We start from the raw sequence: 15,381 nt of genomic DNA, 5'->3' as shown, positions 1-15,381 counted from the left end.
CCATAAAAAAGACCTAAGGAACAATATTTACCTTTTTGCCATGATCGTTCCTAATTTTTTGGCATTTTAGGGCCATAAAACAGAAATTTCGCACCATTCTCAGATTTTCGTGTGCTATAACCCATGCCATTCGCATGCAACCGGGCGACCGGACCCGAATTGCCTGATATTTTGACAGCTCATCAAAAATGACATAAGGAACAATAGTTTGCTCATTTTTTTACGCTTTGGGACCATAAAATAGGAATTCTGCACTATTCCCAGACTTTTCGGGTGTTATAGCACATGCCATCTGCATTCATCCAGGCGACTAGATCCCTTAAAAAACGACCTAAGGAACAATAGTCATCGCTTCGTCATGACCGTTCCTCATTTTTTGGCGTTTTAAGGCCATAAAACAAGAATTCTACACCATTCCCAAATTTTTGTGTGTTATAGTGTACGCCATCTGCTTGCATCCGGACGACTGGACTAGAATCGCCTAAAAGTAGTCATCGCTTCGCCATAATCGTACCTCGTTTTATGCATTTTAAGGCCATAAAACAGGAATTCCTCTCCATTCCCAGATTTTCGTGTGTTATAGCACACGCCTTCTGCATACATCTGGGTATCGAACCCGAGTCGCCTAAAATTTTGCCGGCCCATAAAAATGACTTAAGGAACAATAATCTTCGCATCTCTATGAATGTTCCTCATTTTTTTTTTGGCGTTTTAAGGCCATTAAAGAGTAATTCCGCACCATTTCCAGATTTTCGTGTGCTAGCCCACGCCATTTGCATGCACCCTGGTGAATGGACCCAACTCGCCCAAAAGTTTGTCGGCCCATCAAAAACGTCCTAAGGAACAATTGTCATCGCTGTGCCATGACCGTTCCTCGTTTTTTGGAGTTTTTGGGCCATTAAACTGGAATTACGCACCATTCCCATATTTTCGTGTGCTATAGCCCACGCCTTCTGCATGCATCCAAGCGACTAGACTCGAATCGCTTAAAATTTTGTCGGCCCATCAAAAATGACCTAACTTCATGATGTTATTATCTATTTATCCTGGAGTTTTAGTTATGAAATTTGAAATTCCATGATAACGGTTATTTTTCAGTACCTTACTGATAAGTGGCTATCCCTTAATATTACTATGCAAAGTTTGGCAAGCTACAATCTATTTGGATAAATAACTTGCAGCAAAAATACTTGATCTAAGTATTAACTTGCAGTAGAAATACTTGATCTAAAGGTAAGACGCCTGTTTCTTAGGCGACGTGCTTAAAAATTCCGAGTAACTTTGAATTTGAAACAAATCAGTTATAACAGCATAGATTGGATTAACGGGTAAAACACATTACTAATATACTCAAGAGATAGAAATTTAAAAGAACAATTCTACGTACATTTTGCATATTGTTACTAAACGTTACACAATAAAAGTAAAGTTACAATTTGTTTGTCACATTGAAGTAACTGAACTATGAGTTGAAGTAACTGAATTATGCGTGAACCGTTTAGAATGCCATTAAATTTTCAACGTCAATGTATGACCCATTACTCCACACATAAACACATTGCAAGTCGGTAAATTTCACGACATAAAGCTTAAAATAAAAATAAAATAAAAAAGAGGGGATGCCAATTTTCAACTATTTCTCACAAAACCAAATCATGAATGAAACTTACAATGTTAACATGTTTGGTAAATACCTCATGAATTACAGAGCCCAGATTTGATACAATTGCCTGACCTAAGGAGTATACTATGTTACTCGAACTCTCCGAAAATATTGTCGGGTACATGTCGGATCCTCCAAAAGTAGTGTATTTTGAAGGATCCGACATAGGTGCAACATTATTTTGAAGAGTCCGTGCAACATAGGGAGTATATATTGGTTAGATCAGAAGCTCTGGGAGCTAAAAAATAATAATTTACATGAATTTACGGAGAGAAACTACAGAAACTATCTACAACAAGAAAATAAAAGAGGGAAAAAACAAACAAATATGTTATGCTACTCCCCGTGGATCATGACAGACTGAAAGGGTACTCTCTTGATTTCAACAAAGGTTGAAAATTCCTTGCTCATAGGTTGTTTCCATGGTTCACCATCCATCTGCATATACGCTTCTTTCCATTCGCCACCTCTCAATTCAAACCTAATTGCTGAAGCCTAGTGAATAGAAACAGATATTTTTGGTTAAACCTGAATCAATAATGTCAAACAACTCCGACCAGCAGTGGTTGCAGTAACAAAAAAAATGTCTTAAAACAAATGGACTGATGAAAACATGAACATGAGTTATGACATTCTCTCTGCAAAATGTGCGTGTGTGTGTGTGTGTGTGTGAGAGAGAGAGAGAGAGAAAGAGAGTGTGCACGCTTGTGAGAGTGAAGACAACAAATCACTAAAACATATGAAATTTATTAAAGTGGCAGAAAAGCAATAAACTCTAACATATGCGTTTATCAATGAAGTTTCTAGATCTTGCATCTACTTATCGAGGGAATATGAGAATCTAATCTTTTGTGTGTGCACGCGCACGTGTGAGAGAGATTTTATGTGGGTACTCGTGCGAGAGTGAAGAAGGAACGAAAACAAGACTAGTGTTCCATAAGAAGCAAAATGAAGGACAGTAAGACAAGAGGAGAAGAAAATTTCTATCACCCCCCCCCCCCCCCCCACAAATCATTCAGCGTTCGACAGGAAATTATACAAAGCAATGCACGTGATAATTTCATAAAATAGAGAACAGTTTCCAGAGAGCAGAGCATATCTAAATTGATTGCACTGTGATACCTGGGCAATATGTTTGGCGGAGATGAGTTCAACCATAACCATAGAAGCATGCCACCCATGTTTCAGGCCAAATATTTCAACATATCCATCATCTGCATGGGCTTCAACAAAGCCCCTCTGAAATTTCAAAAGCAAGTGAAAAGAAGTCAATATTATTGTTTGTAAATGTTACAGTGGATAATGCCTTCGCTTATTTCAAAATTAGCAACTGATTCATTGAGTAGGATATAGCACTTGGGGTCTTCGGCTCTCATTGAGCTCAATCTTAGTATGGAAATATAGAAAATTCAGTACCCTCAAAGACACTGCTCAATTGTTTATTTTTTCAGAATGCAATAACATCATATTCAGTATTTCAAGCGGAAGGTGACTAAAAATGAAGTTGCTTGATAAAATGAAAGGAACTATCAACTTCTTCTACTTAAAATGTCCACCAAATTTTCAGCCAAAAATCCTAATTAATCAAACATGTCTATTTGTCTACCACGGGCCTGATTTAAGTCAATTGAGGTTCTTACAGCCCTCTGGATACATAGTCCTAAAAGTAAAAGGACAAATGCAAAATGGAAGTGCATCACCATTAGTACAAAAGTCACTGTCTGATGCATCTAATAAAAAAAAGAATACCTTCTCCAAATACTCTGGCTTCAAATTCCCCCATGGATTCCTTCCACTGCCATAGCTTGGAAGATTCAAAGTGACTATAGACCGAACACTACAACATGAATGAATGTAAAGGTCAAGTAAAAGGAGGTATATATACATGTAACAATTCATTAGAAGCACTATTATCAGAATTATGTTTCAGTATGATGACTATATTTGTCAAAATATTCCGAGAAAAACTGAAGAATCCAAGTGATTCTGCATCTTGTGATGGATTTTTTAGTACATTGCTCTAACAGACACCACAGGATGAATGTCAACCTTGAAGGGATAGGGACTTGCTTCCACTTTGAGCTATTGACCTTCTTGACATATAATCGCAGAATGTTATTTAATCCCCTGGATTAAAAAAATACTTCAGGAGATCAGATAATTTTTTATAACCTTCAGGAGATCAGATATATGCTTCAGTAAACTAAACTTAAAACCCAATATATGCTCTAAAATGAAAACAGCAACAATAACAAGCGGTCAAAAGATCTTTCCAAAAACATTTTCTAATGAGCTAATTACACACACCAAAATCCAGTAGAATTGTCCCGAAGAAAAGCTTGGAAGGTAAAACACCATATCTAAATTCTAAAGCCATTGTGTATCGAAAGATGAGGAAGAAGGCATACATTGTATACGAAATACCGCTTATGATATAGCTACCTACAGTAGTATCCACATGGAGCAAGTAATTCAAGTGGAGAGTTAAATTTCTAATCAAGTATAATGCAAGACAACTAGCTCTATATTTAATTAAAGACACGAATCTTCAAGACAAACTACATCTTGTTAATTGTTATTGAGTTGTTAGAAAGAAAATGGAAGTGGTTTTCTTGTGCATGACTTTGGCCGGAAGAACTGTTAGCTTTAAGATACTATAAATAAGGAGCAAACACATGTTAAATCAATCTATCAGGACATTTGTGGTCTTGATAATTAATCTCTTATAGTAATATCATATCAAACCTGTACACACTTGCTATCTTTCATGCCTAAGAATATCAGTATTCTGCATTCAGCGATAGATGTATGTAAATTTGATAGGCCAGCTTGACAAGCAACTCTTTCGATCTGAAGTGCAATGAGAGATATATCTTTTTTTAAGACTAGGAGTAATCGATCCAGGCTACAAATGTCACCAAGCAGGGCCTTGCTGATAGATGAAAGAAATGGTTTATATCTCTAATTTGTTCTGACCCCAATCTATGATGAATTAGACAAGTGAGGGAAGCAAATTGTATGATTATGCATGTAGGAAAACAAGGGAAATAGAAACAGTTATGGCATCCGGGATTTGAGTGGATAACTGAGTGAGACAGTTCCAACCTTAAGCCAGGATCGCTGCTACAAGGTGCAAAGAACCAGCCTTGCTTGCAACTATATCCTGAGTAAATCAACTGCAGTAAATATTCTAGTTAGAATCTAGAACCTTGAACCCATGAAATTAAATATAGTATACTATGAAAAGTAAAAGCATCGATTAGTATACACTTCAAAACTTGTATGTCTTTGTGGCATTAGTTTAAAAGGCAAGTAGTGGCTACAAAACATCAAAGGATGGCAACACTTATGCTGCAGTAAGAGCAACAAATCATCGGACAAGCAATACTGACTATAAAACCGCTAGCCATCACATGCATAGAACAAGAGTCTTACGTAACTTTCACTAGATTATCGCATACTACAAACGGAATCAAAGATCAGAACACTATCACAGGATATATTATGCAATTTTCAGTTAGTTAACCAAATACCCTAAATCTATCAAGAGAAACTGAAGACTTTAAAATCTCCAACGAAAAGTAACCCAAGCAGAAGAAACTGAGTACTGATCTTTAAAAAAATGAGAGATCAAACTTTTCGCTGATCTTCCTTCAACAGGAAAAACTTCAATTCCTAAACATGTAAGATTCTTGATTTAATAGGTATTCTGGTGAGTCTCTCCATTAAAATAGGTCACACTCAAATCCTTAAAGACAAAACAAGAATGCAAAAGAAAATCCAGATAAACATCCATGCTAGTCACTACAGTACTTCATAAGAACCAATAGCGGGAACTAAAACAGAAAAGTATTTTCTCCAAGCTCTATCTTCAATTAGATACCCAAGATGTGTTCAGGAACTGATGAGCTATAAATTTCAACAAGAAAACATATTCATTGCTTGAATGAATAATGGAATATCCACTTGCAATATTCAAAAATTTTGTATTGTCCTCTTACCAAATAAAATGAAAAAGACAAAAAACAACAAAAAAAATGGAAGCAATGCGACTAGAGGAAAAATTCAATACAAATACTTTCTTGGTGGTTCCACCGAACGTCAAATTACATGTATTGTTCAATTTAAAAAGCACAACTAAAAATATGTCAGCACAGGCATGTGTTACCAAAACTTTGGTTCCCAATTTCTAAACTCCACATTAGAAAGCCATCTTGTGCAAATTGATCACCTAGATTTAAGTGGAAAGAGTTGAGATCCTATTACTTGAATTATAGCTCAGTCGATATATGGCTTCCAAGGTTTTATGGGTCTTTGGAGAAACTTTATTCTGTTAGTACAGAGGCCCTTTTAGTGTTCACCAAGTATTACACATCTGGGACTGAAGTTTGCTTCACTTCAGACATATGTCCCTTTCCTTGTTAGAGGTGTTGCTGGTAGCCTGGTACCACATTTCTTCATTTTGAGAAGTATGTATGCTTTATCAAGTTGAATTTAAGAAGCTAAAAGATCAAGCAACTTTTTAAAAAAAACTAAAAAAATGAACCAGTTTTTGATCAAGAACGAGAGCGTCAACCTTGTTTGAAAGAGGACCTTGAGCAAGGTATGGCTTTTCATTGCGTAGATGGTGAAAACCATAGGCAACTTGCGCGTCCATTCCTGAAATATTAGTGGTAAAGACAAATTGTCACAGCTGCTTGTTTATCACATATTGTTGAACAAAAAGAAAAAAAATAAGTATGACACTGAGTAAACAGGCAATTTCTTTGTTGATATTCGATTTTATTACCTTGTCTAGACAATGTCTTTTCTTCTTGAGGCAGGGTAAGTTGGTATTAGACACCAAGAGCCATTATTTTGTGGTTAAAATAATTCCCCCCCCCCCACCCCCCCTATCCCAATTGGTTTGGCATCATGTCCCTGTATACAGATTTTTGGGATGTATAGGAAAGAGTGCAACCTTATCTAGCATCTGGCCCTATCACTTTAGTAGCAGCAGTAATTATAGTTTCAATAACTCCAAATAACAACTGTTGTTCTCAAAACTAGCAAAAGTGGTGGTACAATGGTGGTGATAGAAACTATTTTTCTGTTTTTTAGCAACTCCAAATATTAACACTGGAAGACCAAGTGCTGGTGGAGGGAGTATATGTATTTGTAGAGGCACTGCCAACTAAGAATAGTAACATCAGCTTAAGCTATAAGATTTAATCAATATAGATAACAAGATTCACATAAAGAAGTGGTTTTGCCAGAATTGATTGTGGATTTTCTAGTATTCATACAAATCTAAAGAATTTTATATTTTTCTAATAAAATCAATGACACTGATCTATATAGACCAGTCACATGTCTTGCCAGATAGTAGCAAATAAATGTATATAAAGTAATAAATCATGATGTCGAAATTACTTTGATGCTCTAGTTAGACCAAGTTACTGTTGCACACCTATGCTAAAGTAATTGTAAAATACTCCTTGATAGTAGGACGACTTCTCTGGTAATTGCCCATCAACTTCCAATTCCTGCACAACCAACATCGTAGATGAATTAGTAGAAACGGCTAGAAAATTAAATATGTTCACCATGACTCAATTTAAAGTAATTTTATTTTCAAAAAGATGGAGGTTTATCCTTAAGGCAGTTCATTGACGGAATGAACCTTTGGCATATCCATTCAATCAAAACAAGGAATGAAACAAAAAAACATATGATACCTTGCAACTTGCAAGTTGACAGAAAAAAAGAAGATGCGTGTACTAAACCAATATATGGAGACGCTCGTTTTAGTTGAGCATCTAACTATACCAAAACACTAACCACACAAGCAAAAGTATATAGGGATTGCTGTAATATTACATTTAAAAAAAAAAAAAATCATCCAAGTGATACTTAGACGCTAAATTCCCAAGAAACGTTTAGTAACCATATCCTTGAAGCATAACTAATTTACTAGGACCAATGAACTAGCACTGTACGAACAATAAATGACTTCAATCAAGACAAAATAAGTACTCCCTCCGTTCCAGTTTATGCGAACCTATTTCCTTTTTGGTCTGTTCCAAAAAGAATGACCTCTTTCTAAATTTGGAAACAATTTAGCTTAAACTTACAATTCTCCCCTTAATGAGAAGCTTTTATAACCACACAAATACTCTGGACCCCTTTTTGACTTGTTTAGGACGACAAATTCCAAAAGTCTTCATTTTTTCTTAAACTCCGTGCCCAGTCAAACAGGTTCACATAAATTGGGACGGAGGGAGTATATATTAACAAGTCTCCATGCATTGATTTCCTTGGGACCCTATGAAATAGCACCGAACAAACAATAAATGACTTTCATTTGGAGAAGCATAAGTATATATTAACAAATTTACAGCACATTGATTTCCTTAAACTGCAAATTGGCTACGCCAAATTGCAAATCTCACAAGGCACTTTTGGGCCCCAAGTAGTACATTAACCATGAAGTTGGTAGTTTAGCACACTGATGACCAAAAGTGGCGAGGAATGACTCGTTGACAAACTCCCATTCTGTCAACTGGGGAAAAGACATGCACTGTAGATGCTTCTGGAGTCATCTAGCGTGCTGCAAATAGCAGAGTGAGTGATCTTTATGGCTCAATAAACACATGCTTAGATTGTAGGTCCTCTAGTATCAGTTTTCTAGTTGGTGAGATAGTCATTGGATTCGACAGGCAGCAGCTGCATGCTATTTCGCCAATAATAAGCTGAGAGCAGCTGGCATGGAAGAAGATTAAGCAAAGTACAATTTTTAGCACTGTGGATGTGGTGCTCATACTAAACGATCAACAACATAAGATAACGAGCTACAAGTATACATCTAACCGGATGTAATAAACTTTATGAAGGAAAAAACATGTGGTGAGAAATTACCAGAGACAAACGAAATTAGGGAATAGGTTTTACTCCAGATTACTATACTATTAAGGACGATAATGACAGATTAGGACCAAGACTACCAATGCATGTCCATTCGAGGTACCAGAATGAGTTTCAAAACAATGGATAAATCAATCACCTGATCAAGAGATGCACACTCCGAAGGTTTTAAAGAATAAGGTGTCTCCAAAGCTTCCCCAGCTGGCATTGATATTACAAGATTCCAGCTGCAAATGAAAGCTGCTGTTTGATAAAGTTGCTAAGAGTACGAATGATGTTCAAATAATTAAGGTAGAAGACAAGAAAGAAGAAATGACAACTAAATATCTTATATCCATCCTAAAGTAAACACTTCTTGCAACTGCATGAAATGATATAAACTCGTGTTCTGTTTTACTAAATATCTTCATTGACACATTGATTTTACTACTGACACACAAAGAAAAATAAATTAAAACATTTTCCAACAATAATACAAAGAAATATGAGCCTTACTCATGTTTCAGGTGTATCACGATTAAAAAAAAAAAAAAAGGTTTCAAATTTCAAATAGGAACATAATGAAAAATAGCAGGTGAAATTTAAACTATATATATACTTTTGAAAGCAAATTGCACATCACATTTATAATTTTAGGAGATTGATACCATGGAATTAGAAAAGGGTTTATTAAGAACTATGGATAAAATTAAAATATTCACCTATCTAGACGGCAGATAGGACCATTGGCAACCCTCTCAAGAATTCTTTTCGTGGCTGCCTTCCAGTTAAAAGGAAATGAACCCCCCTGAAAAGAGAAGCCCCACAAATTTCAGAAAAACTAGTCAGAAGAAGAGAAAGAAAGAACTGATCAAGCAAGTTGGAAAAAAGATACCAATAGGAGCTTACCCAACCAAAACTCCTCGACAAGTCATTTCCTGTACCAAGTGGAATTATGCCAGATGGTGGAACTGGCTCCCGATCTTGTTTCTTGAGCTCTCCAAGGCAGCCAAGTACCCACCCAACAGTACCATCACCTCCTGCTGCCTGCAAAACCAGAAAATTACACACATAGCTCCTTGATTACATTGTCCTCTTTGCAACAGTTAAATAATAACAATCTCAAATGCCAGAAAAGAATGCCCTGGGAGAATATGTCGTGTTTAAGAAGGGAAAAGGAGCCATAATTATGTTGCATAGCATGCATACCACGACCCTTATCTTTTCACGAGTCTCTTTTGCACAGGTGTCACCAAGAGCAGCAAACTTCTCCAGGCAACTCAATCCATATTGAACGAATTCATGCGGCTTCACAGCTGAAAGGTCAAAAACCTGGCACAGTTTAACGCAAAGACAGAAAGAAGATCAAAAGAAAAGAAAATCAATGCCATTTGTGAAAGAATGACTATTTAATAAAGATATTACACTATGTGATCATCCAACTAGATGTTTTCATAGGAACAACCTTACAACACAACCAGCTACGTTCTCCCTCCCAAGGAATATCAGAACATAAGAGCCCCATCAGAAACCACAAAGCTCAAAGTTTAGACAATAAGCAACCAGAGCATAGACGAACAATATTCAGGAAAAAGTACCTGTATTATTTCTAACATCTTAAATGTAAGAAATCCTCTCACTTCCAGCGGCACATAATCCAATCACAGATTATGTTCTTGGTAAGTAGAGGAACAGATGGACAGAAAAAAACATCACTCCTAGTTTTCTTTTAGGTCTCGTATTGCCAATGATCCTTCCACTATATTAAGTAGATTTTTCATTTTGCTTACATGCATCAATGTCACGTGGAGATATCTAGGCTCGTTATTCCAGGAGAATGAAATGATAGATGAAAATGTTACACATAGAATCAAAATTGGATGATGGAAATGGAGAAGTGCTTCTAAGGTGTTATGCAACAGAAGGATACCCACCAAAGAGAACGCTAAGTTTCCTACAACAGTTATATGACCAGCAATGTTATAGAAAGTAAATGTTGTGTCATTAAAGTCCAACACATCCACAAGATGAGTGGGATTTGAGGAGGGTAGTGTGTACGCAAACCTTATCCCTACCTTTAAGAAGGCAGATAGGTTTGAAATATTAGTTTTCTTCATCAAAGAAGGCAGAGAGGTTGTAGAACCTCGGCTCAGGAAAGATAAAGTGGATGTGTAGTCACACAAGATTAGAAAAGGTACACCAAAAGCACATGAACGGAAGCTTTTTTGAGAGACCTACAATTCCTTGAAATCCATACCGTCTTCGCAAAAGATAAAGCATAATGGGAGAAAAAGACCTATAGGCAATACCAATTAGTTAGAAATATGTTTAACTTATGTTAGTACATTTATTTTAAGTCTTATGCCTTCTAGGAGTCTTTTCCCCCTATTAGAGATTTTTATGCAAGTGTAATAATATATAGAGAACTTTTAGTGCTCCCTCTATTCCAATCATGTGGCAATGTTTGACTGGGCACATAGTTTAAAAAAGAAATGAAGATTTTTGAAACTTGTGATCTAAAACAAGCCATAGACATTTGTGTGGCTATAAATCAATTTCATTAAGGATAAAATACGAAATTTGAAGTTAAATTGTTTTTAAATAAGTATGATATTTTTTTTGGAACAAACAAAATAGGAAAGTATGACACATAAATTGGGCCATAGTGAGTAATTTTTATTTTGTATAGCGTAGGCATGAGATGAATTTAAAGGAAAGAACATGATTAGTGAGCATTCATATAGCAAATTGTGACTTGTTTGAGATTGAGGTGTAGTTATTGTTGTTTATGTTGTTGCACCAATGTCACACGGGTAAGACAGGGGCGGACGCATGTTAGACTTAGTCTGCAACACCGCTTCATCGGAAAATTTCGCATATACACATAGAAACGATGTACTAAATAGATAAATATAAATCAGATAACACCTCTTCACGTGATGGGTTGCGTGGTCTAATGGTCATGAGCGCCAATTTGCATAATGGAGGTCACTGGTCCGAATCTCACTGCATATGCCTTTTGTGCATTTTTTAAGCCTCTTTTGTTAGAAAGAAAAGATAAAGGTTGTGAAAATCGAAGCCAATACACCAAAGCTGATTTGTCCTAGTTGATGAGATCATAAACAATAATGCTGGAAAGTTACCATTTTAGTAACACAAACAGATTTAGAACCATAATTCTTAAAAATATTACTCCTCCTCTTCTGTAATCTGCAACTTTTAAGTGATTATTTGCTAGTCTTTTTCTTCTCAACTTCTCATCTCTCATGTCGTAATAATAACCGGATCCAACATTTTAACTTAATGGTTTCAACCTTTAAAGTTCTTAACAATAAACTCACTATATCTTTAAGTTAAGAGTTCAAACTCAAATATTTGTGGAAATGTTGTTGTTTTTCACATATATATCTATGATCCATGTCAAAATACTTGGTTCGGTTGAACCGCTAGTTGTAGAGCTGCCATTGGTACTAATGTATTGATCACTTCTTTATACATGCCTAGCTGATATAACTCCAACCAACATAGCTGCGCAATAAATACCCAGAATAGATATAAAAGTTCTACTAAAAAGTTATAGTACGTAATACATTGAAAAAGGTAGCCCACATACAAATATAAAAATCTGCATCTCAACAATCCAAAAATCCACCAAAATATTTCCTTTTCCCACATGTAATACTCAAATCCCACAAAAAAAAAAAAAAAAAAAAATACACATGGGCGCGCAATGCAAAAAAGGTTACCTGTTCTTCACCCATGAGATCCTGCAACCGAGCTTTAAGCTCAGGTCCATGTCTCCCACCACTTTTAGCATTAATAAACACAACCAACGGCGATTCACACGGCTCCGGAACCTCAGCCCCGTCGGCGTGAGCCATATCAAAATGCCGCTTCACGGAATCAACGTCCTTATTCTGAATCGCTTCTCTCATCGCTACCCTTAAATACTCCGGCATCGTAATCCGTTTTCTCAAATCCTCCTTATGTATCGTTACCCCTGTACATCCCATTATTGAATCTATCACCGACGATCTCGCCGACGACGTCGTCGCCGTGTTCCGACTCGTTGATAAATCTGTTGCTGTCGACTCCGGCGAACCCATGTCAAATGACTAATTTACCCCTCCTTCCCCTTTTTTTAATTGGTTAATTAAAGCCTATAATGTGTTGGATTATTATTTGTACAGGAGGAGGAGGAGGAGACGGGTGGGGTGTTTTGGGTAGGGGTGGGGTGGGAAAGTGGAGATGAGGAAAGGTATTGGATATGGCGTTTGAATTTGGTATAAGAATAGAATATTTTTAAATTAATATTTGAAGAAATGGAAATATTTGAAAAAGAATGTTGAGTTTGGAATAATTTTTAAAATAAATACCTGTCATATTTTGTGACCCTTATTAAAGATAATAATAATTAAGATTTAACTTCTATTAATACAATATATAAGAGTTTAAGTTTTTTATATATTGATAGTACAAAATTTAATATTGTTACTGCATATAATATAAATTTATATATATTAATATGGATGAAAGATAACATTAGCATAGTGAGTGAAATGATAATAAACATATTTAAAATGTGAAATAATTTAATCATTTTAAAATACTGAACTTTTGAAAATTATGTAAAATATGCCGATGTCAAATATTTTAATTGTTCAAATTAAATAGTTTCATATAAAATGGATAAAATGATAGATTTAGAACACTTTTATCTTTTGTATTACTATTTATTTGTAAAATTTGTTCAGAGATCACTGATTTTGAGTCCATCTCTCTAACTTATTATTTGTCGATCAATCAGTCATAGATTACCTAACTTTCTTATAATAATTTAATGTTAATACTTTTATTTAATTTTACTTTTCAGTCTTTGCTATCTTGAGCTAGATGAATAGCTAGTAGTTACGAGCAACAATCCCTTAATTATATAGATAGAATAGGATATAAAGATACATGTTACATCTACTAGAAATTGAAAAATTAACGGAATAACGAATTAAATGAGAGTACGTAGTCCATCTATTTAATGGTTTAATGATGTTTTTGAAGATTTACCAAATTTCTATGCTATGTTAATTTTTTCAATTAATCTAATACGATTTGATCCAGCTCACTTGTTGTATTAATTTATGTAATATTCGATACTTAAAATATAATTATAATCTTGTCATTAAAATTCATCTTAATATTCGAGAATTTGTCATTTTATTGGGCATGCCGCATGCCATGTTAATATTTTGCAAAAATGAAATAGGACTTTGATCCAACTCATTTGTCTTATTAACTTTGTAAGATTATAAAATTAGAATATATTTTAATAATGTAGCCATTGAGTGCATCTTAATTAATGGTTTACTGAACCAGTTGCTTTCAGGGTCCTTTATTTTGTTGGGCAACTATGTTAACCATTTTCAACAATTATAGGAATTTGATCCAATTCAACTATTATATTAATTTATGTAATATTTAAAACTTAAAATTTTAATCGCCACTTACATAATAAATTGATTTTAGTTACTAAACAAAAAATGAATATTGTGCTAGTTCATCTTAGAGAGGGGTAATAGGCTGTGAACAAAGGGAATTTAATCGCTAATATAAGTCGTGGTTGCTATAGATCCACCTCCGCTAAAAAAAGAACCACTAAGTCTCCTAATTATATTTGTGGGTTAAATATTTTACACGGCAAATCAATCTAGAAAAGAGAATAAGACCTATTTTAACACTCTATGAGAGTGCATTATTTTAACACCTCATCTGCTACAACATCTTCCATCTCCTTTTTATTTATTTATTATTATTCTAATATAACCCAATTATTTTCGTTGAATATTTATTTAGCTCATTTTGATTCAAATGTAGGATATTCCATCTGTTTCTTCTTGAAATCCCCGCGAACGATGGTGGAGCCGTCCTACAAAGAAAAAATCCAATAAATCAAAAAGGCTGTACAAAGGTAAAATTACTGATATATAAAGATTTTTTTGATCTAGTCAGTGTATATAATTAAACTCTAATTAAGTTAAATCAATAAAATATTTATCTACATTTCTACACTTAACTTTTATATTAGACCAAATAATTTAAGCTTAGTACTTATTATTTCCTCCTTTATAGATGATTTTAACAATTCTATACAACCAAGCTTCTAATATGATAAATACTTTCCTATTCAACAAGTTGTATTTGTCAAATGCGATTATAAAATGCATGCATATGCGGCCTATAAGTTGCATTCAATAAATACGTTTTATTTAAGTGGCTCAAGTTTTGTAAGTGTTGTTGCATTCACCAAGTGATAAATCGCATTCACCAAATGCGATTTATAAGTCCATTCGCCAAATGCTTTTTATTGCATTAAACTAAATACATATATTCCTTTTCAGTTATATCTAGAAATTTTTTTAAGCGGCATTAGCTAGGGCTGTGATCGGATCGGATTTGGATTTCGGATTCTAAAAAATGCAATTTGAATCCGATCCGAATTAATATCGGATTGGATTTTCGGATCAGTTATTGTGCCTCAAAGTTGCAAACTCATATGTATATTTTCTTTGTATAAGAGGCAATACAGTAAGAAAAATTCATGTTTCGACAATTATGATAGTACTATGGTACCAATATAGCTAAATCCAGCAATTGTAAAGGTAATAACTTGGAGGAAGATGTAAAGGAAGTACCGACTTTCCGAAATTAAAGTTTAGTATTTATATATGCTCTAATAATTTCTAATTTCAGATCGGATCGGATTAAAATTACCAATCTGAATCCGATCCGAAACCCGAAATTTTAATAAACACAATCTGAAATCTGATCCAATCGGAAATCCG

The 15,381-nt window shown here is 34.8% G+C and overlaps 1 protein-coding gene across 1 annotated transcript; it reads right to left on the bottom strand.

Moving 5' to 3' along the window:
- On the bottom strand, window positions 1,613–12,813 carry LOC109234571 (diacylglycerol kinase 7-like). The gene is made up of 12 exons (XM_019400607.1): window positions 12,292–12,813; window positions 9,755–9,877; window positions 9,455–9,592; window positions 9,268–9,353; window positions 8,706–8,793; window positions 7,113–7,188; window positions 6,240–6,322; window positions 4,769–4,839; window positions 3,713–3,790; window positions 3,413–3,500; window positions 2,786–2,902; window positions 1,613–2,158 (listed from the first exon to the last, which is right to left on the bottom strand). Exons 1-12 carry the CDS (start codon window positions 12,649–12,651, stop codon window positions 2,000–2,002), a joined length of 1,467 nt encoding a protein of 488 aa, XP_019256152.1. The 5' UTR covers window positions 12,652–12,813; the 3' UTR covers window positions 1,613–1,999.

Source organism: Nicotiana attenuata, chromosome 11, assembly GCF_001879085.1.
Source record: "Nicotiana attenuata strain UT chromosome 11, NIATTr2, whole genome shotgun sequence".
NCBI classification, from domain to species: Eukaryota; Viridiplantae; Streptophyta; class Magnoliopsida; order Solanales; family Solanaceae; genus Nicotiana; species Nicotiana attenuata.
The sequence above is the reverse complement of the archived record's forward strand: the minus strand, read 5'-3'. Positions and strand labels throughout refer to the sequence as shown.